Raw genomic sequence first — 25,398 nt, 5'->3', positions numbered from 1 at the left:
AATTGTTACCTGTCACAGGGGTGGCATTTATATAGTAGGTACATAAAAACACTCGCGTATTCGAATGGAATTTTGTGTCAAAATTTCAAAGCAATCAGTGGAGAACTTTCGGAAATTACAACGTGTGTTGCTCCTACATCCAAGAGATGGTGCTGAAAAAAAACATTTTTTCCTGTCAATTGTGAGGCATTTATATAGTTGGTATATAAAAACACATGTCTATTCAAATGCAACATTGTGTTAAAATAATTTCAAAGCAATTGGTAAATAGGTTCCAAAATTTTCCCTCACATGAAAAACACATGAACAACACAGTTTTTCTTTTGAACAAAGCATGATTTTTCCATCACAGATGGGACATCTATATAGTATGTATATAAAAACCCGCTCAGATGCGAATGGAACGTTGTGTGAAAATTTCTAAGCAATCGGGCAATAACTTTCAGAGATTAGCGATTTTGAGAAAACGAACATATACATTTTTATTTGTATAGGTAGTGTGTGTTGTACTTATGTGCAACAGATGGCATTGGTTCTTAAACAAACGAATGTTTTTACCTGTCACAGGTATGGCATCTATACTTATACTTATGAAATAAGCAGTATGGTAAACAACACAACTCCTTTCCAATGCAATGTCACAGAAAATAATTAAATCAAAATGAAAATAAATCGAAATCTATGAAAATTAAATTTATCAATGCAATTGGAAACAGTGAAATGGAATTGTAACTAATTTAGTTTAGCCTGTGTTGCTATTTTGTGCAACAGAAGATGCTGTATTTAAAAAAAAATAAACTTTTTTTTACCTATCACAGGTGTGGCATCTACATAATATATATATATATATATATATATATATATATATATATATATATATATATATATATATATATATATATATATATATATATATATATATATATATATATATATATGTCGTACCTAGTAGCCATAACGCACTTCTCAGCCTAATATGCAAGGCCCCATTTGCCTAATAAGCCAAGTTTTCATGAATTAATTGTTTTTCGACTACCTAACCTACCTAACCTAACCTAACCTAACTTTTTCGGCTACCTAACCTAACCTAACCTATAAAGATAGGTTAGGTTAGGTTAGGTAGGGTTGGTTAGGTTCGGTCATATATCTACTCTAATTTTATCTCCAATAAAAAAACAATTGACCTCATACATAATGAAATGGGTAGCTTTATCATTTCATAAGAAAAAAATTAGAGAAAATATATTAATTCAGGAAAACTTGGCTTAATAGGCAAATTGGGCCGCGCATAGTAGGCTGAGAAGTGAGTTCTGGCTATTAGGTACGACATATATATATATATATATCATAGGGAGAGGCCTAGGGGACGGACGTGTGGCGGAGGAGCTGCTGCCTTCTCAGCCATTACCCTGAGACATCTTGGCCTCACCGTACCAAGACTCAACCATATTCACCGTGAATACACCAAGCAGACGTGGGAGTGGCCGGAAGTGCCTACGGTGTACCATCTATGTGAAAACTTATCAAAACAGGTGGGTTGGCAGTGTGGAGTCATGGAGGCTGTAGTGAGGGGCCAGGATGGACCCTGCAGGCCTCCCATAGTGAGGGGAGGTGGGGGGGGAGTGAGGGGTGTTGTGTGGTCAGGAGAGAGAGGTGGGGGTTACGCGTGTGCCAAATAGTGTTTTGTGTTTTTCTTTTTTGAAAGTTTTGTTGAACAAGTTACGTTGTCAGTGATAATTGGCGCAACATATCTATCATATTGTGAGTACATCACACGTGCAGTGAGTCAGATTACAAGTGTGTGATTCATTCATTATTGTGCAGTGATATACGGGGAAATTATACCAGTGTTAGTGTCGCCCTGACCCCCGCCCCCACCCAGCGCCCAGGCCGGGAAGTACCTGCTCTCCCCCTCCTACCCCACCCCACCACGTCGCCTCCCCACCCACGAGGCCACCTTGCCACCCGCCCATAGAAGCCGGGAGGCTCCCATGTGTGTCTACGCCACCCACCCACCCAATGTATACCCACATATTGTGTAGTGGGTGTATACCCACACTTTGTATAGAGGTGGTATATGTATTACCACTCACCTGAGTAGTAAGTGCCACGGCCAGCTGATCATCCCCCCAGCCTCCAACCGCCGCCCACCCTCCAGTCTCCACCCGCCGTCCACCTTCCTGCCCAGCGCCCGCCCATGTCTCAGCTCTCAACAGATAGCCAGGCTTCTCCAAGCCAAGATGAGCCATCAAGCAGGGGTAGACAAGGTAGATGTCAGACGTGTGACCGGGCATGCTATATCCGGTTGAGTGACGATAATGTGCGCCTTCATTACCACAACAGAGCCAGGTGTTTGGGTTCTGGGCGCCCTCCCAGGGAGAACACCAATCAACAGCCCACACCGCCCGTAAGGCAAAACACCTCCCAGATCTTCTTTCCCACAGAAAATTTATTAGAAGCTATCAAAGCAACATCGGCCAGAACCTTGCAACACATCCCTAAAGCAGCCCGCCCCCATGCAGCAGCCAAATTATCTGCCCTCCTGAGAAAGGTCAACGACTCTCCTGGAACGACCCAAGCATGGCACAACCTCCTAATGTTTGGCAACATATGTCTAGCAACCCCTGCAAGGACAGACAAAACCTTAGCTGCCTCAGTAATCAAAGCTATAAATGATTTTCCCAGGGAGGACAACCAGGTGCGCCTTCCCACTCGCGCGAGAAACACCCACGGCAGGAAGAGCAACAGTGGCATATCCGAGACATCAAAAATCAGAACATCAGTCACCAAGAAAAAAGAAGAAGGAAACACTATTGGCGCAATACGAGTCATCACCAGTGAGGACTCAATTGCCGACAGAGATGCCGCAACAGCTCAAGCCCTAAGGGAGAAACACCCACCTAGGGCTCCGCGTGAGGACGACATTGCACAAGTGGGGGCTACCGGAGCAGAACCTCTCTGGGTGGCTGAATCTGTGGTCCATAAAGCAGCAATGTCCTTCCCTACAGGATCAGCAGGTGGGTTCACAGGACTGAAACCCAACCACCTCAAGCAAATGCTCAACCCTGCACTGGGTGACATTGCAAAGAACCTCTTGGTGGAACTAACCAGATTCATCAACACATGTCTAGCTGGCAACATACCAGCGTCCATAAGACCTATCTTTTTTGGAGCATCTCTCTGTGCTCTAAAGAAAAAGGATGGAGGGATCAGGCCAATAGCTGTGGGCAATTCTCTCCGGCGTCTCGTCGCAAAGGCTGCTGCAAGAACAGTTAGTGATGCAGCGGCCAACATGCTGAAGCCAAAACAGCTCGGGTTTGGCATTCCACAAGGGTGTGAGGCGGCAGCCCATGCAGCTCGAGCCTTCATCGCCAACATCACTGACGAAAAGGCCCTTATCAAGCTAGATTTCAAAAATGCCTTCAATTTGGTGCGGAGGGATGCTGTACTTCGTGCGGTTCATAGTCATTTCCCTTCCCTCTACCCTTTTGTACATTCATGCTACAGTATGGATCTTAAGCTACTTTTTGGCGAACATGAAATTGACTTGCGAGAAGGCGTCCAACAGGGTGACCCCCTTGCTCCTCTCCTTTTCTGCTTAGTCATCAAACAAGTCACAGAGGTCCTGTCCAGCGAGCTTAACATCTGGTTCTTGGATGATGGTACCCTAGCTGGTTCCCAAGACTCCCTCCTGGAGTACATCAGAAAAATCCAGGAGCAAGGTGCAGTTTTAGGCCTCACCCTGAACCCTTCTAAATGTGAAATAATATGTTCCAACCAGGGCATCGTAGAGAGAATAGAGGGTCTTCTGCCAAATATCCATAAAACTAAACCTGAAGACAGCACACTCCTAGGAGCTCCCCTAGGGTTGAAAGCCATCGATGAGGTCCTTGATAAGAAAATCGTCGACCTTAAGAGGATGGATGGGAGGATTGAGGATATTGATGCTCATGATGCACTCTACCTCATCACCAGATGTCTGTCCCTCCCCAGGTTAACCTACTTTCTGAGGTGTTCACCATCTTACAGTAGCCAAAAACTAAGTTAGTATGACCGGTTACTGAAATCAATGCTAGAAAAAGCCCTTAACCTCTCTCTCGATGACCTACAGTGGAAACAAGCCTCTCTTCCCGTAAGACTTGGGGGCCTCGGAGTTCGAACAGCAACGCAAATCGCTGTTCCAGCCTTCCTGTCCTCCTTATCAGCATCCGACGACCTTGTGAAGGAAATTCTACCTGCCCACTTACATCAGCTGGCAGGTGTACATGATCCCAATTTTACACGCTGTGCCACAGAGTGGGCCTCTTGTGCAGGCCAATCACCTCAACCACCATCCCCAAAAGCCCACAAGCAATCCAGCTGGGATGGTCCCATTGTAGACCAAGTTGCTGCAGAGTGCCTGGGTGCTGCAACAACACAACACGACATTGCTCGCCTCACAGCAGTAGCAGCACCACATGCAGGGGATTTCCTGTTAGCAACCCCAATGTCGGCAACTGGCACGCGTCTCACACCACACGACCTCCGAATTGCTGTGGCCCTCCGCCTTGCTGCCCCAATCCACACCAGATATAGGTGTATTTGCGGCGAGGTGGTGGCTGGCAGGTACGGCCACCATGGCCTACTCTGCCAAAGCACAGGGGGATGGCACTCGAGGCACAGTGAAGTTAACGACATCATCAAGAGGAGCCTCACCACAGCTGGATGCCCAGCTGAAAGAGAGCCCCGTTACCTAACGCCCCGTAACTCTGATGCTCTTATTGGTCGCCCAGATGGTATCACAGTGAACCCCTGGAAGAATGGCAAGCAGTTGGTATGGGACTGGTATATATATATATATATATATATATATATATATATATATATATATATATATATATATATATATTTATATATATATATATATATATATATATATATATATAAAAGTTTGTGAGGGTACCACCTCTGGTGCCAATGTGGGGACCCATAGCCTCGGAGAAGAAAATAAAAAGTATTCAGAGGAGACCTTGTAGTTTCTCACTGAACACTAATATTATCTTCTCCTACCACCCCCATTCTTTTGTATGTACACATATATATTTACTTTATTTGAACTTTGTTACAAAAAAGGAGTTACATATGGGTTACAAAGATGGTTATCATAGGTTGTCGAGTTCCTCCAGCTCCTCAGATGGCGGGCAGGAACCCTGGATGCAGTGCGCATTTCCCCTCTGTATCGCCACACTGAGGCGCTGGAAAAGAAAGCTTGCAGCTCTTGCGTCCCTTGTTGTTTCAATGAGCCTAGAACCCAGTTCCTTCAAAAAACTGGTAGCACTTTTACCCCAGGCGCCGAGTGTCTCAGAAGCAATGGGGACAAAATTGTAGTGGTGATCCAGTTCACTATACTTACGGGATTTGGCTGCTTCCCTTTGGGTGGCAGCACCACCTGGTTGTGCAACACTGAGGTTAATGTAGGTGTTAGCCAGGGTTGATAGGCACGTGTAGTCCCATACCAACTGCTTGCCATTCTTCCAGGGGTTCACTGTGATACCATCCGGGCGACCAATAAGAGCATCAGAGTTACGGGGCGTTAGGTAACGGGGCTCTCTTTCAGCTGGGCATCCAGCTGTGGTGAGGCTCCTCTTGATGATGTCGTTAACTTCATTGTGCCTCGAGTGCCATCCCCCTGTGCTTTGGCAGAGTAGGCCATGGTGGCCGTACCTGTCAGCCACCACCTCGCCGCAAATACACCTATATCTGGTGTGGATTGGGGCAGCAAGGCGGAGGGCCACAGCAATTCGGAGGGCATGTGGTGTGAGACGCGTGCCAGTTGCCGACATTGGGGTTGCTAACCGGAAATCCCCTGCATGTGGTGCTGCTACTGCTGTGAGGCGAGCAATGTCGTGTTGTGTTGTTGCAGCACCAAGGCACTCTGCAGCAACTTGGTCTACAATGGGGCCATCCCAGCTGGATTGCTTGTGGGCTTTTGGGGATGGTGGTTGAGGTGATTGGCCTGCACGAGAGGCCCACTCTGTGGCACAGCGTGTAAAATTGGGATCATGTACACCTGCCAGCTGATGTAAGTGGGCAGGTAGAATTTCCTTCACAAGGTCGTCGGATGCTGATAAGGAGGCCAGGAAGGCTGGAACAGCGATTTGCGTTGCTGTTCGAACTCCGAGGCCCCCAAGTCTTACGGGAAGAGAGGCTTGTTTCCACTGTAGGTCATCGAGAGAGAGGTTAAGGGCTTTTTCTAGCATTGATTTCAGTAACCGGTCATACTCACTTAGTTTTTGGCTACTGTAAGATGGTGAACACCTCAGAAAGTTGGTTAACCTGGGGAGGGACAGACATCTGGTGATGAGGTAGAGTGCATCATGAGCATCAATATCCTCAATCCTCCCATCCATCCTCTTAAGGTCGGCGATTTTCTTATCAAGGACCTCATCGATGGCTTTCAACCCCAGGGGAGCTCCTAGGAGTGTGCTGTCTTCAGGTTTAGTTTTATGGATATTTGGCAGAAGACCCTCTATTCTCTCTACGATGCCCTGGTTGGAACATATTATTTCACATTTAGAAGGGTTCAGGGTGAGGCCTAAAGCTGCACCTTGCTCCTGGATATTTCTGATGTCCTCCAGGAGGGAGTCTTGGGAACCAGATAGGGTACCATCATCCAAGAATCAGATCTTAAGCTCGCTGGACAGGACGTCTGTGACTTGTTTGATGACTAAGCAGAAAAGGAGAGGAGCTAGGGGGTCACCCTGTTGGACGCCTTCTCGCGAGTCAATTTCATGTTCGCCAAAAAGTAGCTTAAGAGCCATACTGTAGCATGAATGTACAAAAGAATAGAGGGAAGGGAAATGACTATGAACTGCACGGAGTACAGCATCCCTCCGCACCAAATTGAAGGCATTTTTGAAATCTAGCTTGATAAGGGCCTTTTCGTCTGTGATGTTGGCGATGAAGGCTCGAGCTGCATGGGCTGCCGCCTCACACCCTTGTGGAATGCCAAACCCGAGCTGTTTTGGCTTCAGCATGTTGGCCGCTGCATCACTAACTGTTCTTGCAGCTGCCTTTGCGACGAGACGCCGGAGAGAATTGCCCACAGCTATTGGCCTGATCCCTCCATCCTTTTTCTTTAGAGCACAGAGAGATGCTCCAAAAAATATAGGTCTTATGGACGCTGGTATGTTGCCAGCTAGACATGTGTTGATGAATCTGGTTAGTTCCAACAAGAGGTTCTTTGCAATGTCACCCAGTGCAGGGTTGAGCATTTGCTTGAGGTGGTTGGGTTTCAGTCCTGTGAACCCACCTGCTGATCCTGTAGGGAAGGACATGGCTGCTTTATGGACCACAGATTCAGCCACCCAGAGAGGTTCTGCTCCGGTAGCCCCCACTTGTACAATGTCGTCCTCACGCGGAGCCCTGGGTGGGTGTTTCTCCCTTAGGGCTTGAGCTGTTGCGGCATCTCTGTCGGCAATTGAGCCCTCACTGGTGATGACTCGTATTGCGCCAATAGTGTTTCCTTCTTCTATTTTCTTGGTGACTGATGTTCTGATTTTTGATGTCTCGGATATGCCACTGTTGCTCTTCCTGCCGTGGGTGTTTCTCGCGCAAGTGGGAAGGCGCACCTGGTTGACCTCCCTAGGAAAATCATTTATAGCTTTGATGACTGAGGCAGCTAAGGTTTTGTCTCTCCTTGCAGGGGTGGCTAGACATATGTTGCCAAACATTAGGAGGTTGTGCCATGTTTGGGTCGTTCCAGGAGAGTCGTTGACCTTTCTCAGGAGGGCAGATAATTTGGCTGCATATATATATATATATATATATATATATATATATATATATATATATATATATATATATTATTAAATATGACCGAAAAAGTAAGATTAATAATTCTAACACGAATTTTCTCAATCTTTCGTACATTACGCTTCACTGTTGGAGGTAAATCAAAAATCACTTCTCCAAAATTCATTTTTATTTCTAGTCTGACGCGACACGGGCGCGTTTCGTAAAACTTATTACATTTTCAAAGACTTCACAAATACACAACTGATTAGAACTTACGTCTCTCTGATATTATATCTACATTTGAGTGAGGTGGGAAGGGTGATGTGGCATTAACACAAGACAGAACAGGAGGGGATATTAATAGGGTATTAAAAGTATCAACACAAGACAGAACAGAAACAATGGGTATTGAATAGAAGTGTTTGTAGAAAGCCTATTGGTCCATATTTCTTGATGCTTCTATATTGGAGCGGAGTCTTGAGGTGGGTAGAATATAGTTGTGCAATAATTGGCTGTTGATTGCTGGTGTTGACTTCTTGATGTGTAGCGCCTCGCAAACGTCAAGCCGCCTGCTATCGCTGTATCTATCGATGATTTCTGTGTTGTTTACTAGGATTTCTCTGGCGATGGTTTGGTTATGGGAAGAGATTATATGTTCCTTAATGGAGCCCTGTTGCTTATGCATCGTTAAACGCCTAGAAAGAGATGTTGTTGTCTTGCCTATATACTGGGTTTTTTGGAGCTTACAGTCCCCAAGTGGGCATTTGAAGGCATAGACGACCTTAGTCTCTTTTAAAGCGTTCTGTTTTGTGTCTGGAGAGTTTCTCATGAGTAGGCTGGCCATTTTTCTGGTTTTATAGTAAATCATCAGTTGTATCCTCTGATTTTTGTCTGTAGGGATAACGTTTCTATTAACAATATCTTTCAGGACCCTTTCCTCCGTTTTATGAGCTGTGGAAAAGAAGTTCCTGTAAAATAGTCTAATAGGGGGTATAGGTGTTGTGTTAGTTGTCTCTTCAGAGGTTGCATGGCTTTTCACTTTCCTTCTTATGATGTCTTCGATGAAACCATTGGAGAAGCCGTTATTGACTAGGACCTGCCTTACCCTACAGAGTTCTTCGTCGACTTGCTTCCATTCTGAGCTGTGGCTGAGAGCACGGTCGACGTATGCGTTAACAACACTCCTCTTGTACCTGTCGGGGCAGTCGCTGTTGGCATTTAGGCACATTCCTATGTTTGTTTCCTTAGTGTAGACTGCAGTGTGGAAACCTCCGCCCTTTTCAATGACTGTTACATCTAGAAAAGGCAGCTTCCCATCCTTTTCCGTCTCGTAAGTGAAACGCAGCACGGAACTCTGCTCAAATGCCTCCTTCAGCTCCTGCAGATGTTTTTCTAGATGTAACAGTCATGGAAAAGGGCGGAGGTTTCCACACTGCAGTCTACACTAAGGAAACAAACATAGGAATGTGCCTAAATGCCAACAGCGACTGCCCCGACAGGTACAAGAGGAGTGTTGTTAACGCATACGTCGACCGTGCTCTCAGCCACAGCTCAGAATGGAAGCAAGTCGACGAAGAACTCTGTAGGGTAAGGCAGGTCCTAGTCAATAACGGCTTCTCCAATGGTTTCATCGAAGACATCATAAGAAGGAAAGTGAAAAGCCATGCAACCTCTGAAGAGACAACTAACACAACACCTATACCCCCTATTAGACTATTTTACAGGAACTTCTTTTCCACAGCTCATAAAACGGAGGAAAGGGTCCTGAAAGATATTGTTAATAGAAACGTTATCCCTACAGACAAAAATCAGAGGATACAACTGATGATTTACTATAAAACCAGAAAAACGGCCAGCCTACTCATGAGAAACTCTCAAGACACAAAACAGAACGCTTTAAAAGAGACTAACGTCGTCTATGCCTTCAAATGCCCACTTGGGGACTGTAAGCTCCAAAAAACCCAGTATATAGGCAAGACAACAACATCTCTTTCTAGGCGTTTAACGATGCATAAGCAACAGGGCTCCATTAAGGAACATATAATCTCTTCCCATAACCAAACCATCGCCAGAGAAATCCTAGTAAACAACACAGAAATCATCGATAGATACAGCGATAGCAGGCGGCTTGACGTTTGCGAGGCACTACACATCAAGAAGTCAACACCAGCAATCAACAGCCAATTATTGCACAACTATATTCTACCCACCTCAAGACTCCGCTCCAATATAGAAGCATCAAGAAATATGGACCAATAGGCTTTCTACAAACACTTCTATTCAATACCCATTGTTTCTGTTCTGTCTTGTGTTGATACTTTTAATACCCTATTAATATCCCCTCCTGTTCTGTCTTGTGTTAATGCCACATCACCCTTCCCACCTCACTCAAATGTAGATATAATATCAGAGAGACGTAAGTTCTAATCAGTTGTGTATTTGTGAAGTCTTTGAAAATGTAATAAGTTTTACGAAACGCGCCCGTGTCGCGTCAGACTAGAAATAAAAATGAATTTTGGAGAAGTGATTTTTTATTTACCTCCAACAGTGAAGCGTAATGTACGAAAGATTGAGAAAATTCGTGTTAGAATTATTAATCTTACTTTTTCGGTCATATTTAATAATATATGTCTACAGGAAAGACTGCTACCAAAATATACTAATATATATATATATATATATATATATATATATATATATATATATATATATATATATATATATATATATATATATATATATATATATATATATTTGTCGTACCTAGTAGCCAGAACGCACTTTTTGTCCTACTATGCAAGGCCCGATTTGCCTAATAAGCCAAGTTTTCCTGAATTAATATATTTTCTCTAATTTTGTTCTTATGAAATGATAAAGCTACCCATTTTATTATGAATGAGGACAATTTTTTTTTATTGGAGTTAAAATTAACGTAGATATATGACCGAACCTAACCAACCCTACCTAACCTAACCTAACCTATCTTTATAGGTTAGGTTAGGTTAGGTAGCCGAAAAAGTTAGGTTAGGTTAGGTTAGGTAGGTTAGGTAGTCGAAAAACAGTTAATTCATGAAAACTTGGCTTATTAGGCAAATTAGGCCATGCATAGTAGGCTGAGAAGTGAGTTCTGGCTACTAGGTACGACATATATATATATATATATATATATATATATATATATATATATATATATATATGTCGTACCTAGTAGCCAGAACGTACTTCTCAGCCTACTATGCAACGCCCGATTTGCCTAATAAGCCAAGTTTTCATGAATTAATTGTTTTTCGACTACCTAACCTACCTAACCTAACCTAACCTAACTTTTTCGGTTACCTAACCAAACCTAACCTATAAAGATAGGTTAGGTTAGGTTAGGTAGGGTTGGTTAGGTTCGGTCATATATCTACGTTAATTTTAACTCCAATAAAAAAAAATTGACCTCATACATAATGAAATGGGTAGCTTTATCATTTCATAAGAAAAAAATTAGAAAAAATATATTAATTCAGGAAAACTTGGCTTATTAGGCAAATCGGGCCTTGAATAGTAGGCCAAAAAGTGAGTTCTGGCTACTAGGTACGACATATATATATATATATATATATATATATATATATATATATATATATATATATATGTCGTACCTAGTAGCCAGAACACACTTATCAGCCTCCTATGCAAGGCCCGATTTGCCTAATAAGCCAAGTTTTCATGAATTAATATATTTTCTCTTTATTTTTTTTCTTATGAAATGATAAAGCTACCCATTTCATTATGTATGAGGTAAATTTTTTTTTAATGGAGTTAAAATTAACGTAGATATATGACCGAACCTAACCAACCCTACCTAACCTAACCTAACCTATCTTTATAGGTTAGGTTCGGTTAGGTAGCAGAAAAAGTTAGGTTAGGTTAGGTTAGGTAGGTTAGGTAGTCGAAAAAACATTAATTCATGAAAACTTGGCTTATTAGGCAAATCGGGCCTTGCATAGTAGGCAGATAAGTGTGTTCTGGCTACTAGGTACGACATATATATATATATATATATATATATATATATATATATATATATATATATATATATATATATATATATATATATATATATATATATATATATATATAAGCCTATACTTGCATAAACCACAAGTGAAGATAAACAATCTTTGGACAACACCCACCAGTGGGACTCGAACCCAGAAAGCACAACTACCTTCCAGTAGCTGGCATAACTAGTATGCTTTAACCCACTACGCCATCAGACCTTACAAAAGAAGTAGATAGTTCGAGATATATATATCTCAAACATCTCTACCTCCCGAAGGCACCAGATGAGTGAGGGGTCAATCTGCAATTTTCGTCAAGCCACTGTCAATGTGAGAGAACTCGTGTCCAGCTTATAAGCCTATACTTGCATAAACCACAAGTGAAGATAAACAATCTTTGGACAACACCCACCAGTGGGACTCGAACCCAGAAAGCACAACTACCTTCCAGTAGCTGGCATAACTAGTATGCTTTAACCCACTACGCCATCAGACCTTACAAAAGAAGTAGATAGTTCGAGATATATATATCTCAAACATCTCTACCTCCCGAAGGCACCAGATGAGTGAGGGGTCAATCTGCAATTTTCGTCAAGCCACTGTCAATGTGAGAGAACTCGTGTCCAGCTTATAAGCCTATACTTGCATAAACCACAAGTGAAGATAAACAATCTTTGGACAACACCCACCAGTGGGACTCGAACCCAGAAAGCACAACTACCTTCCAGTAGCTGGCATAACTAGTATGCTTTAACCCACTACGCCATCAGACCTTACAAAAGAAGTAGATAGTTCGAGATATATATATCTCAAACATCTCTACCTCCCGAAGGCACCAGATGAGTGAGGGGTCAATCTGCAATTTTCGTCAAGCCACTGTCAATGTGAGAGAACTCGTGTCCAGCTTATAAGCCTATACTTGCATAAACCACAAGTGAAGATAAACAATCTTTGGACAACACCCACCAGTGGGACTCGAACCCAGAAAGCACAACTACCTTCCAGTAGCTGGCATAACTAGTATGCTTTAACCCACTACGCCATCAGACCTTGTGGTTTATGCAAGTATAGGCTTATAAGCTGGACACGAGTTCTCTCACATTGACAGTGGCTTGACGAAAATTGCAGATTGACCCCTCACTCATCTGGTGCCTTCGGGAGGTAGAGATGTTTGAGATATATATATCTCGAACTATCTACTTCTTTTGTAAGGTCTGATGGCGTAGTGGGTTAAAGCATACTAGTTATGCCAGCTACTGGAAGGTAGTTGTGCTTTCTGGGTTCGAGTCCCACTGGTGGGTGTTGTCCAAAGATTGTTTATCTTCACTTGTGGTTTATGCAAGTATAGGCTTATAAGCTGGACACGAGTTCTCTCACATTGACAGTGGCTTGACGAAAATTGCAGATTGACCCCTCACTCATCTGGTGCCTTCGGGAGGTAGAGATGTTTGAGATATATATATCTCGAACTATCTACTTCTTTTGTAAGGTCTGATGGCGTAGTGGGTTAAAGCATACTAGTTATGCCAGCTACTGGAAGGTAGTTGTGCTTTCTGGGTTCGAGTCCCACTGGTGGGTGTTGTCCAAAGATTGTTTATCTTCACTTGTGGTTTATGCAAGTATAGGCTTATAAGCTGGACACGAGTTCTCTCACATTGACAGTGGCTTGACGAAAATTGCAGATTGACCCCTCACTCATCTGGTGCCTTCGGGAGGTAGAGATGTTTGAGATATATATATCTCGAACTATCTACTTCTTTTGTAAGGTCTGATGGCGTAGTGGGTTAAAGCATACTAGTTATGCCAGCTACTGGAAGGTAGTTGTGCTTTCTGGGTTCGAGTCCCACTGGTGGGTGTTGTCCAAAGATTATATATATATATATATATATATATATATATATATATATAAACACGCGCTAATTTGAATGGAACATTGTCAAAATTTCAAAACAATCGGTGAAGAACTTTCAGAGATTACACCGTGTGTGGCCTCTTACGTCCAACAGATGGCACTGTTTTTCAAAAAAGCATGTTTTTTCCTGTTACACGTGAAGCATGTATATAGTAGGTATATAACAACACGCACCTTTTCCAATGCAACGTTGTGTCAAAATTTCAAAGCAATCGGTAAAGAGGTTTCGAAGATTTCCCTCACAAACCAATGCCAATTTACCAATTACGATTTACCAATTCTCGGTTTATGGAGCCGGTCGGCCGAGCGGACAGCACGCTGGACTTGTGATCCTGTGGTCCTGGGTTCGATCCCAGGCGCCGGCGAGAAACAATGGGCAGAGTTTCTTTCATCCTATGCCCCTGTTACCTAGCAGTAAAATAGGTACCTGGGTGTTAGTCAGCTGTCACGGGTTGCTTCCTGGGGGTGGAGGCCTGGTCGAGGACCGGGCCGCGGGGACACTAAAAAAGCCCCGAAATCACTCAAGATAACACAAGAAAAAATACATGAAAAACACAGTTTTTCAAAAAAGCATGTTTCTCCTGTCACAGACTTGACATCTATATAGTATGTATATAAAAACTTCCTCTGATGCGAATGGAACGTTGTGTAAAAATTTCATAGCAATCGGGGAAGAACTTTTGGAGATCAGCAATTTTGAACAAACAATCATTTACATATTTATTTATATAGATTGTGTAAAAACAAGATTCACTTACTTTGCCTTTGTGGCCAAGGGATCCTGTACCCAACCCCAACACAGGAATATGTGATCCTGAACTGAGAGGAAGTGTTGGAATTTTTGTCATGGCAGCAGCTGCCCTGTGCATCACCCTGGTAACAAATATACAGGCAAGATGTTGATCACTAAACATCACCAACGATCCATTCTAAAATAAATATCACTAAAGTTAAAATGTCACATAGTTATTCACAAGTGAGAGTGAAACTTCTTACGTGGATGTCAGTTAATGTACCATCGAAATCTATAAGATAGGAAATATATCTTCCAGTACAAGGATGATATCCTGTTCATGCCAGACGCTTGGGGCATGACTTACAATACTCTGTAGTGTTACTTAACTGGTGGGTATTACAGACAATCATAAGTGGCTTGGTGCCTAAATATCTGTGAGTGTGTGTGTGTATTTATTTACTTACCGCTTAGGGGAAACACGCTTGACTTCTAAGGTTAGTTTACAGACTGTTGATGAGTACCACTTTTTTTGGAGTGGTCGCAGTAACGCCGAATGACTTGAAGCTGGCATTAGATTTGCCATCAGAATCCACCCCGCCCAACAACTTGTCAAGCTCCAAGAGGGCATCAACGACCGCCTAATGACACTCCAGCTCCCACCTGGAAGCAATAAGAGTGCAACACTGATCAGTGCGTATGCCTCAACCATGACCAACCCAGATGACATCAAGGAAATATTCTGTGAGGAACTCTACAACCTCATTGCAGCAGTCCAAAATCAGAGAAGCTTATTATTCTCGAGGATTTCAATGCCAGAGTAGGGACTGACTACCAGACCAGGGAAGGGATCATTGGAAGAAATAACACTGACAAGTGCAACAGCAACGGCCTAATGTTCGTCACGGTGTGTGCTATGGACGACCTCATCATCACTATCACACTGTTTAACCTTCCCAGCCGCAAGAAGACATCATGGAAGCACCCATGCTCTCGGCATTGGTATCTGATTGTCATCAATAGGTAGAAAGACAGGCAGCACATGAGAGTGACTAAGGCCCTGTGTGGTGCTGACTGCTGGACAGACCATTGCCTCTTTGTGTCCAAGTGCAAACTTTTCATCATACCCACGAGAAGACCCCATAGTCAAAAGACTGAAAAGAGACTCAGTGTCTCTAAGCTGATGAGCAGCAAAGTTGCTGAAGGATTCTCCGACGACCTAGAAAGCAGGATGATAGACACACCCTAGAAAGGCCAGAACAGCATTTAGGTGAGGTGGGCAGTCTTCAGAGATGCTGTCTACTGCATCTCCGATTACAGAATGACCCTACATCATAAGGGAAGAAAGATGCCTTTGCCAGTGCTCAAAGAATAGTGCAAAGGAATCTCCGTGAGATGCAGGACGCATGTTTAGCAAGAAGACCGATAAAATCCAAAGTTAATGCAAGCAGTCCCAAGACCACGTGTTTCTATGACGATCTGAAGGTTATTTTTAGTTCTGTATTTTATTTATATGAACAAGAGACCTTACAATCTTCTAAAGCCACTAACACACGTAGCATTTCGGGCAGGTCCTTAACTTTAATTTTCTCTGGAATACGACCTGCCAAATCATTTAACAACTACGTAACCAGTAGCTGCTGGGTGAACAGAGGCATATAGTTAAGGACTAATGTCTAAACAATCCTCCCTGGCCAGGATACGAACCCAGGCCAAATCGCACGCGAAGTGCACATTAAGTGTGTTTCCACTGCTCCACGGAGACTGCCGTTATATATGGACTACAATCCTCTGGCTCCGCATCCCTCTTTAGTGCAAATGGGCTTAACTGCTGACAAAGAAGCAGATCTTAGACAGATTGATTGTACTCCTTTGATCAGGTCCTTAACTGCCCTGCCGCAATCATCGATGAGGCCTTTGCTCGACTACCTAAAGTGGAGATCAACCAGGACCGTAATAAACCTTCCACAGAAGAAGTCAGAAAGGCCATCAAGCAGCTTTCTTGTGGTAAAGCGCCAGGATCAGATGCAATCCCTGCTAAAGTGTACAAAACAGGAGGATCAGCCATGATGCAGAAACTGACAAAGCTCTTCCAGTCCATGCTAAATGAAGGGAAGGTCCCACAACAGTTAAAAGATGCCAACTTATTTAACATTTACAAGAGGAGAGGCAACGCCAGTCCTGCGATAATCACCGAGTATTTCACTTCTGTCCATCACCTGAAAGTTCCTTGATCGTATCCTACTACACCTTGAGCAGGGTCTCCTCCCAGAAACCCAATACGACTTTCACACTTACGTGGAACTGTCGATATGATATTTTCTGCACCCCAGCTCCAAAAAAAATGCCAAGAGCAACATAGTGATCACTTCGTGACCTTCGTCGACCTGAGCAAGGTCCATTACAATTTGAAGAAAACTGCCATAAGATTTTTCCTGTTCGTCGATGACTGCACCATCCACGACAGCACAGAGCAAATGATGCAGCTCGAAATTGACTGCTTCTCACAAGCCTGCGACAACTTTGGTCTCATCATCAGCACCTAAAAGACTAAAGTCATGTACCAACCCACACCACGTATACCTACAATGAACTGCACATCACTGTCAAGGGGCAGAACCTGTTCACCTATCTTAGTACCATACTCTCAAGAGCGGTGAACATAGACGCAGAAGTTAACAAGAGGATCGCCAAGGCCAGCGCTTTATTTGAAAGATTCCGTGAGAATGTCTGGGAGCGGAAAGGCCTCAGCCTTATTACCAAACTGAAGGTTTATCATGTAGTGGTACTCACCAGTCTTCTCTACGTCAGTGTGATCTGGACTGTCTACAGCTGACACGCCACTTTCACTTGAGCAGTCTCTGCAGACTCTTCCACATCAGGTGACACGACGAAATCCCAGATAAGGAGATCCTGAAAGGGGCCGGGATTCTCAGTTCTAACACCCTCCTACAGAAAACTCCGGCTATGATGCGTGAGTTTTCAGGCAATGTTGTTAGAATTTCTGACAGCCAATGGCCGAAACAGCTGATGTATGAGAATAATGCCAGGGCACACGTTCAGTTGGGGAAGAGAAGAAATGATTTACGGACTGCCTCAAGGTGATTCTGAAAGATCACAACATTAACCCCAATACTTGGGAGTCGCTAGCCCATTAACTCCCAATTTGGAAAAGCAAAGTCACAACATGGGCCCGTTTGGCAGAGAGTAGATGGACTGCATAGGCCCAGAGGAAACGTGCTGCATACAAAGCTAGAGCACCTCCACCTCTACAGTAACACCCACCCACAAATGTCCTGTGTGTGAGCGAGCCTTACGGATCCAGATTGGCCTCATCCCTCATCATCTGACACAAAGCCACCAAACTTTGCAATGATATGTTCAAGTCATGATGGTCATCTTCGACTTCATAGGGCGAACATCATCCTTTACTTACTATTTGTGTTTACTATTTGTGCCTGCAGAATCAAACTATTAGCTCTTGGACCCCGACTTTCTAGCCAATCAACTTTTTTCCTCTATTATGTCTACTACATATATCTTTCTCTAACACACTCACAATCCCAGGAATCAGCCTGTAGCAGCTTTATAACTCTCAGGTACCTATTTACTGCTAGGTGCATTAGATGCACCAAATGCCTTATAGACAGACCATTGTGTACAAGTGTATTAGATGAAAGAAACTGCCCATTTGTTTCTGCCTCGACCGGGAATCGAACCCAGGCCCTTAAGACTACGACTCAAGAGTGCTGTCCACTTAGGCGCAGGGCCCTGTGTATGAGTACTCACCTATTTGTACTTACCAATTTGTTCCTGCAGGATTGAGCTCTAGCTTCTGGACTCCGCTTTTCAAGCCGTTGGTTGTCTAATGTAATAACACTTGGCCTGTTTCTAAATCATACCTGCTTTTAAAGTTATGATTGGAGTTTGCCTCTATAACCTGCTTCTTTAGGTCATTCCATTTATTCACTACCCTTATGCTAAAAGTAAACTTTCAAACATCCTATGTCACATCTGAATCTCAAGCATCCATCCGTGCCCCCTTGTTCTATTTTAATTCATTGTAAACATATCTTCTGTTTCACTCTGTCAATCCCTCTGAGTATTTTATACATCTGTATCATGTCCCCCTTCTCTCATTTCCTTTCTAACGTCGTCAGGTTTAGTTCCTTCAGTCCCTCTTCGTACATCATCCCTCGCAGCTCTGGGACGAGTCTCGTTGCAAACTTCTTCACCTTTCTGAGCTCTCTTATGTGTTTTTTTTTAGATTGGGGCTCCACGATGGGGCGGCATACTCTAAGACTAGCCTCACATAGGCGGTATACAGTTATCTGAATGTCTACTGATTCAAGTTTCTAAAGAACGTTTTGACTTTAGCCTGAGTAGAGTTGGCGGCTGATGTTATTATATTTATTTGAGCCTCTGGAGTTAGGTTTGGTAGCATATCTACTCCTATGTCTTTTTCTCTAAACGTTATAGGGAGGAAGTTTCCCTTCAATGTGTATTGGCCATTTGGTTACCTGGCTCTTGATCCCACTTTCATCACTTTACACTCACTGGTTTTGAACTTTAGCAGGCTTGCTCTGGCTTGCTCTGCAACCTGTTCAAGTCATCTTAGAGAATCTTACAATCCCCATCTGTCTCAGTCCTCCTCATTAGTTTCGCATCATCTGCAAACATCGACATAAGACTCAACTCTTGCAGTCAAGTCGTTTACCTAAATGAGGAATAGTATGGGCCCAAGCACCGATCCTTGAGACTCCCCTCTTGTTATTCTATGCCAGTCGCACTCCTTGCCCCTCACTGTCACTCTATGACACCTGTCTGTCAGGTGATTCCTTACCCATCATAGTGCGTATCCGTCTACTCCCGCTTGCCTCTCAAGTTTGTATAGGAACCTCCTGTGTGGTACTGTCTCAAAGGCATTTTGACAGTTCAGAAATATGCAATCAGCCTAGCCTTCTCTGTCTTGCCTTATTTTCGTTACCTTATCATTAAACTCCACGAGATGCGTCAGTCATGATTTCCCTTCTCTAGAACAGTATTGTTGTTTGTTTACAAACCTAATTCTTTTTAGGTGTGCAACTATTCTTAACCTTATAATTCTTTCAATGATTTTGCAAGGGATGTTTGTGAGTGACAATTGTCTCTAGTTAAGTGTTTCTTCTCTATCTCCTTTCTTATAGATTGACACCACATTAGCATTCTTCCATCAGCTGTGCAATTCCCTCTTTGTAAGTGTCTCATTAAAGATTAGTGCTAGAGGTATGCTGAGGGCCTGTACTGCTTCTTTTAACATCCATGGTGATATTCTATCTGGCTCAGTAGCTATAGTTTCATCCAGTGATGGTAGCTGTATTCTTACTTCCTCTGCTGTTACCTCAATATTTTATAGTTTCTCGTCATGGGCTACTTCCCCAACTAGCTCCGGAAGGTGTTCAGGCTCAGAAGTGAACACTCCATGGAATCTGGTATTGAGCTCCTTACAAATTTATTTAGCATTCTCAGTACACTGGCCTCCCAATTTTTGTAACCTGGTCACTTGGTCATTCACTGTCATTTTCCATTTTATATAGCTATGTAGGAGTTTTAGTAATGTGACGTGTTTCGGTAGCACACCTTATACCAGGCAGGTGTAAAATTGCTCTCACTCACATTTAACAAAAGCAAGTAAAAAATTGCAAGATTTAACAACAAACACTTTTACAAGTTTCACAATTTAAGTGAAACTTGCAAGATTTAACAACAAGCATAAACAATTAAACACTTTACTGAAAACTTAAACATAACAAAATAACCTCTGAAACATTCTTGACAATTACACTCTAAGAACAATCAAAGGAATAAGTTACTCTATTGGAAAAAGTAATGGTGACTATACTATATTTACATAATTCCACCTCGACCACTATAAAATGACGAAGCAGGAAGCAAGTGGAGCGAATGAGTCATGAAGAATTCCCAGGAGCTCCAAGGGGGTTTGGTGGGCGGCTGCTGGAGTGTGATGCTCCATTGGACAGTCCTCTGTCCTTTTGTAGCCTTATGCTCCTGCTGCTGTCTTCTCGAATTCTGCCGGAAAACTTATTCTTTTCCTTATGTTTCGTTTTCCTCCTCCCCGTTCTCCTTTCTCATTGCCATTTCCCGCCGACCTTTTACCAGTTTTGATTATTCTTTTGGCCTTCTTCTGTTTTAATGCCTGGGTGTTTGAGAAGGCATACTCTCTCACCCGTAGAACTGTGGTACCCAACATCTTGAGCGAGGGGACGCTTTTATTGTCAAAATCCTTTCGTCGCTGAACCCGATCTCGATGGACTGATAGGTCTTAATGTGGGGATTGTGGGGTGTATACTCACGACGCATCCCTAGTGGAGCCTTGGCAAGACCAGCAACATGTCTCTTGTTGGGTGTCCTATCCCCTAATTGTGGCTCCGTTGTAAGTGTGGGGGCACAAGCGTGAATGAAAGTTTTTCTTCTCATATTTATGTTACATACTGTTCCTCTTGTAACTTCTCGGGCTCGTGGGGTGGGCGACCAAGCCCCCTGATTCGGACTGTGTTGGAAGACCAGGCTCTGTAGCCCCTGCTGCATTGGGCCCCGACCTTGCTCCTCCTCCTTTGACGCTCCAGACTACTCCACTTGGCTCACGTCCCTCCTCTGTGGTTGGGTCGAGCCACAAGCCCCCAGTGGTGACCACCTCGTCCCTGGTGCGGCTCAGTCTCTCATTGTGACTACTGCGCCTTTTAACCCCTCTCTCTCTCTCTCTGGGGGTTCTCAACGCCATCCATGCCATGGATGCACTCGCACGATCCCGTCCCGTACTAATGCCTACCAAGCCTTGTTTGGTCCTGCTTCGTGGGTCATATACTTTGATCTCCTGGATTCTACACCTGACGATTTCTCCCTCCATAGGCACCTTGTTGATTCAGTAGATGCCGCTGTTCCTTTCGACCCCACCCATCTCTGTACATGTGTCATTGCTGCTCCTTCTCAGGATGCAGCCACCCGCTAGAGCCGCCTTATCCTGCCTTAGCGAGACCCTTGTTCGGGTCTCCAAGAACGCTCGGTTGAATGCCAGTGTTGGCACTGTTCTCCTCCCACCCCATGTTGCAACCGGTGTTAGGAATCTACAGGACTACCAAGAAGATATTCGGCATATCCTCGAAGCCCAGGGCCATTCTGTCATCCAGGTGAACACGTTTACTCGTCCCCCTCGTGGTCGTCGCCGTCAGCCCCTTCGAGTTGTGAAGATTTCCTTTGATGGTAGGACTTGCCGCCCTCTGTCATTCTTGCTGATGCAAGGTGCTCCGTCAAGGAGTACATTCCCTCTCCTCGGCTCTGTAATAAAAGCTGGAGGTTAGGGCATGGTGCCTTCCTATCCTCCGGTACTGTCTTTCTCTGTCCCTTGTGTGGGGACGAAGATTACTCTAAATCGGACTGCACTTCTCCCCGGGCTCGCTGCCTTAATTGCGGTGTGGACCCTATCTTCTCCCGCGCGTGTGTGCATTACAAACTTGAGGCAGCCATCCTCACCTTGAAGTACCGGGAGCGTTTGTCTTTTCCTGAGGCGAGGCACCAAGTTTGCCGTCTTCCCCCCTTTCACTGGCATCTCTTATGCTCGCATGTTGCACTCTTCCTCTACTCGTCATTCTCACCTTCCTCAGTCTCCCATCCGTTTCCAGGCCTTAGACCCAGACACGCCTACCACCTCCTCTGTTCCTTTCAATTCTGTTCCAAAGGGTCCCCCTCATGGTTCTCTGTCTGGGGTTCCCCTTCTTTCTACCCAATCTGTAATGTCTCCTGTGTCTTCATCCTCGTCTCCCTCTGATCCTCCTTCCCATCCTTTTACTCTGTCTTTTAGCTCTCCACGCCACCTGTCTGTGCAGGCTGGTGTCCATCACTTTCCCAGCGGTCATTGTGTTGTTTGCTCTCGTTCATCTTCTCCTGTTGAGACGCTTGAATCTGTTGCCCAGTACGTTGTTGCTGGGACGCTTGTCTCTTTGAGTCAGAAGCGAAAGCCTGGCTCATCTCCTTCCTCCTACCTGGCGGGTAAGAAGGCTTTGCTCTCTTCCTCGCCCCCTACCTCAGACTCACTCGCTCCACCCCCTCCCGTTTCGGTGGTCGCGCCCCCTGTTCCTGCTGTGGAGGTTTCTTTCGACCCCGCTTCCTTCTCGGTTGCTGCCCTTGCTGAGAAGTGCTCTCTGGTTTCTGCCCCTCATGCTGCTATCCTTGACCCTCGGCTGTCTCCCCCCTCCTCCTCCTCCGGACCCTGCTTCTCCTTCTCTGGTCAGTCCTCCTGCTCCCTTCCTAAAAGTAAGTCCTCCCTTCCTCACTCCTAAGTCCTGATCCTGCGCTTCTTTAACGTGCCGTGTTCCTTTTTCACCTTTGTTTCTTCATTGTTCTCTGTTGCTGTCCTTTCTCTTCTTGTCGATGTCTATTCTTCAATGGAATATTCGTGGATATTATGCCCATTTCCATAAACTCCTACTTCTGATTTCACATTTCTCTTCCCCCCCTTTGTGTCTGTCTGCAGGAGCAGATGTTTGGTACTCGTCCTGGTCGCTTCCATGGCTATTCCTTTCTCTCCTATTCCTTTCTTTTTGCTGGGGCTCATTCCTCTTCTCTCTTGATTCGTTTCAATGTTCCCTTCGTCTCCCTACTTTTTCAGTCACCTCTCCAATGTTCTGCTGCACGTGACTTTGTGCATAAATGGTACTCAGTTTGTTCCATTTATCTCCCCCCAAATGTCCCACTTTCTCTTCCTGATCTTAAACACCTAATGGACTCCTTGCCAGAGCCTGTGCTCCTGCTGGGTGATTTCAATTGTCGACATACCCTTATGGGATATCTGGGGCTTGACTCATGTATTCAATTATTTACTTATTTGATTTAATAAATCGAAGGACCACCCACTTTTGAGAAAAGAGGGAAAACTAATAAAAGTTATAATTAGAATAACACTAGAGAACCAGTGTCTATGGATAATTATTAAAAGGATAATCACTTGAAATAATGAATGGACTGTATTATTAATTAATTAAAGTCAGAGCCTCAAAGACCTACATTGGGGGAGTATTTCTAGAAATTCATATACATCTAGGAACCAGTGTGGTTCGCCACCAGTTCATTGCTGAGTAAATGATATTATAAATCTAAACTACTATAGATTCAAATATGAGAACTCAAATTGTGAATATTAAAGATCATGAATTACTGAGCAACATTCAGAGCACACACATTAATTACCAATCATAATTTCTGGTAATATTCTATTCAATGCAAAGATTCTACAGGAATTATATAAGAATCAAATCATATTAAATAAATTTGTACGAAAAATGTCTTAGCTTTAAGACGATTTCTGTAACATCATTTCGTCATTCGTCCTCGTGTTCACAAGATCTCCACAAAGAAAGAACTCGAGGTGAATATTACGAATGAAGAGAAACAACTTGATGACTCCTCGCATACACGCTGAAATCAGATAAATTTAAGTAGCATTTGAATAAGCTACGTTTTATTTTCAATATTCATGAAAACGGAGGAAATTGCCGAACCTTTACTAACGTTGAATATTGGATATCCTCGCTATATGACGACAAACTACTCACAAATATATAATCTAGGATAATGCATCAAACGAGAAACATATACTTATCGTGAGCGTATTGAATACTGAGGTCTGCCGGAACCGCGTCAGCCAGTCCCTGACGTCCACTGCTGTGTACGTGTAATTACGGGTCTTGGCTTCAATTATTGATGCGTTATTAACTGGCTGGGCACTATAGAACACGTGGATAAGTAATTATTAACTGTTGACCGAGTATCAGCGTAATTCTTGCCGATAAATTCCCCAGTCACTACCACGTGCCTCGCCACTCTTCACGCTAGGGATGCCCTCTCTCGCACGATGGCGTCGCCGCCTCCCTCAACCCGTCTCTCGCATTCACCACAGAAATTATTAATCACGAATAATTCTTTTCCGCACAATTATGGATGTAATACGTTAATGAGAACTGGGTTGCAATTATAGGGATCTAAATATTATCATATTCTCGTTTTATGGTGTTAAACGAGAAATGGAGAAGATTTTATTTTCTCCATGACATTCCTACGTAGCAGAAAGAACTGCTACTACATAACAATTTTAGTTAATAACTCTCGGTTTGAGATTATTGGGAGTTATATTATCCGTAAGTAATTATTACACGGAATACTGATAATTTTAGAGAACCACATTCAATTCTCTAACCCATTGGTAATAAATGCGTCTAACTGGACATTATCTGACGCAATGTTGCTACTCGATTTCATGAGAATTCTAGCATTAATACGCAGATGCAATGGTTAATTTATGTTGACACTACCGTTAGTGAAATTAGTAACTACTGTAGTTAGTATATAATGATAATGATTTATTATAATACAATAGTAGTTTATTAGTGTTGGAAATTTCCAACAACCCTCTGGGGTGATGTTCTTACAAACACCCGGGGTCACCTTATCGAACCGTTCATCCCCTCTTCTTCCCTGTCTCTTCTGAAATCTGGTGAGCACACTCATTTGGACTCTCGGACTCGCACCCTTTCTTATCTTGATCTTTCTCTCTGCTCGTTTGTCTCTTTACTTGGATTTCATGTGGCGGGTTCTTGATGACCTCCATGGCAGTGACCTTTTCCCCATCCTTATTACCTTTTTCTCTTTTCGCCCTCCCCTCTCCTTCCTTAGGAGGTAGTTTGCCATAGCAGTTTGGAGTCTATTTACCCTCCATGCTGCTCTCTCCGACCTCTTCTTTCTGCCTGTCCCTCTCCCCCTCCTCCTTTTTCATGACACCATCTTCAACGCTGCCCTCCGCTCTATTCCTCGCTCTTCCTCTCGGGGACCACAGAAGTGAGTTCCCTGGTGGAATGTGGACTGTGCTCGGGCTCTCC

General features: G+C 43.7%; 1 protein-coding gene across 6 annotated transcripts in view; it reads right to left on the bottom strand.

The window, feature by feature from the left end:
• The window catches only part of LOC123749832 (1,5-anhydro-D-fructose reductase-like), a 263,169-nt gene that overhangs the window by 222,104 nt on the left and 15,667 nt on the right, over positions 1 to 25,398 (bottom strand). For 3 of the 6 annotated variants that reach the window (XM_069317407.1, XM_069317410.1, XM_069317426.1), the window contains exons 1-2: positions 14,938 to 15,071; positions 14,496 to 14,610 (exon numbers count right to left, since the gene is read on the bottom strand). The exons of 1 other annotated variant lie outside the window; for it this stretch is intronic. In XM_069317407.1, coding sequence (XP_069173508.1) covers positions 14,496 to 14,610; positions 14,938 to 15,056 — 234 coding nt within the window. In that variant the 5' untranslated portion in view covers positions 15,057 to 15,071. Of the gene's footprint in view, positions 1 to 14,495; positions 14,611 to 14,937; positions 15,072 to 17,263; positions 17,384 to 25,398 lie in introns of those variants that run through there. 2 more of the 6 variants (XM_069317420.1, XM_069317412.1) reach the window with 2 other exon arrangements.

Source organism: Procambarus clarkii, chromosome 8, assembly GCF_040958095.1.
Source record: "Procambarus clarkii isolate CNS0578487 chromosome 8, FALCON_Pclarkii_2.0, whole genome shotgun sequence".
Lineage (NCBI taxonomy): Eukaryota > Metazoa > Arthropoda > Malacostraca > Decapoda > Cambaridae > Procambarus > Procambarus clarkii.
The sequence above is the reverse complement of the archived record's forward strand: the minus strand, read 5'-3'. Positions and strand labels throughout refer to the sequence as shown.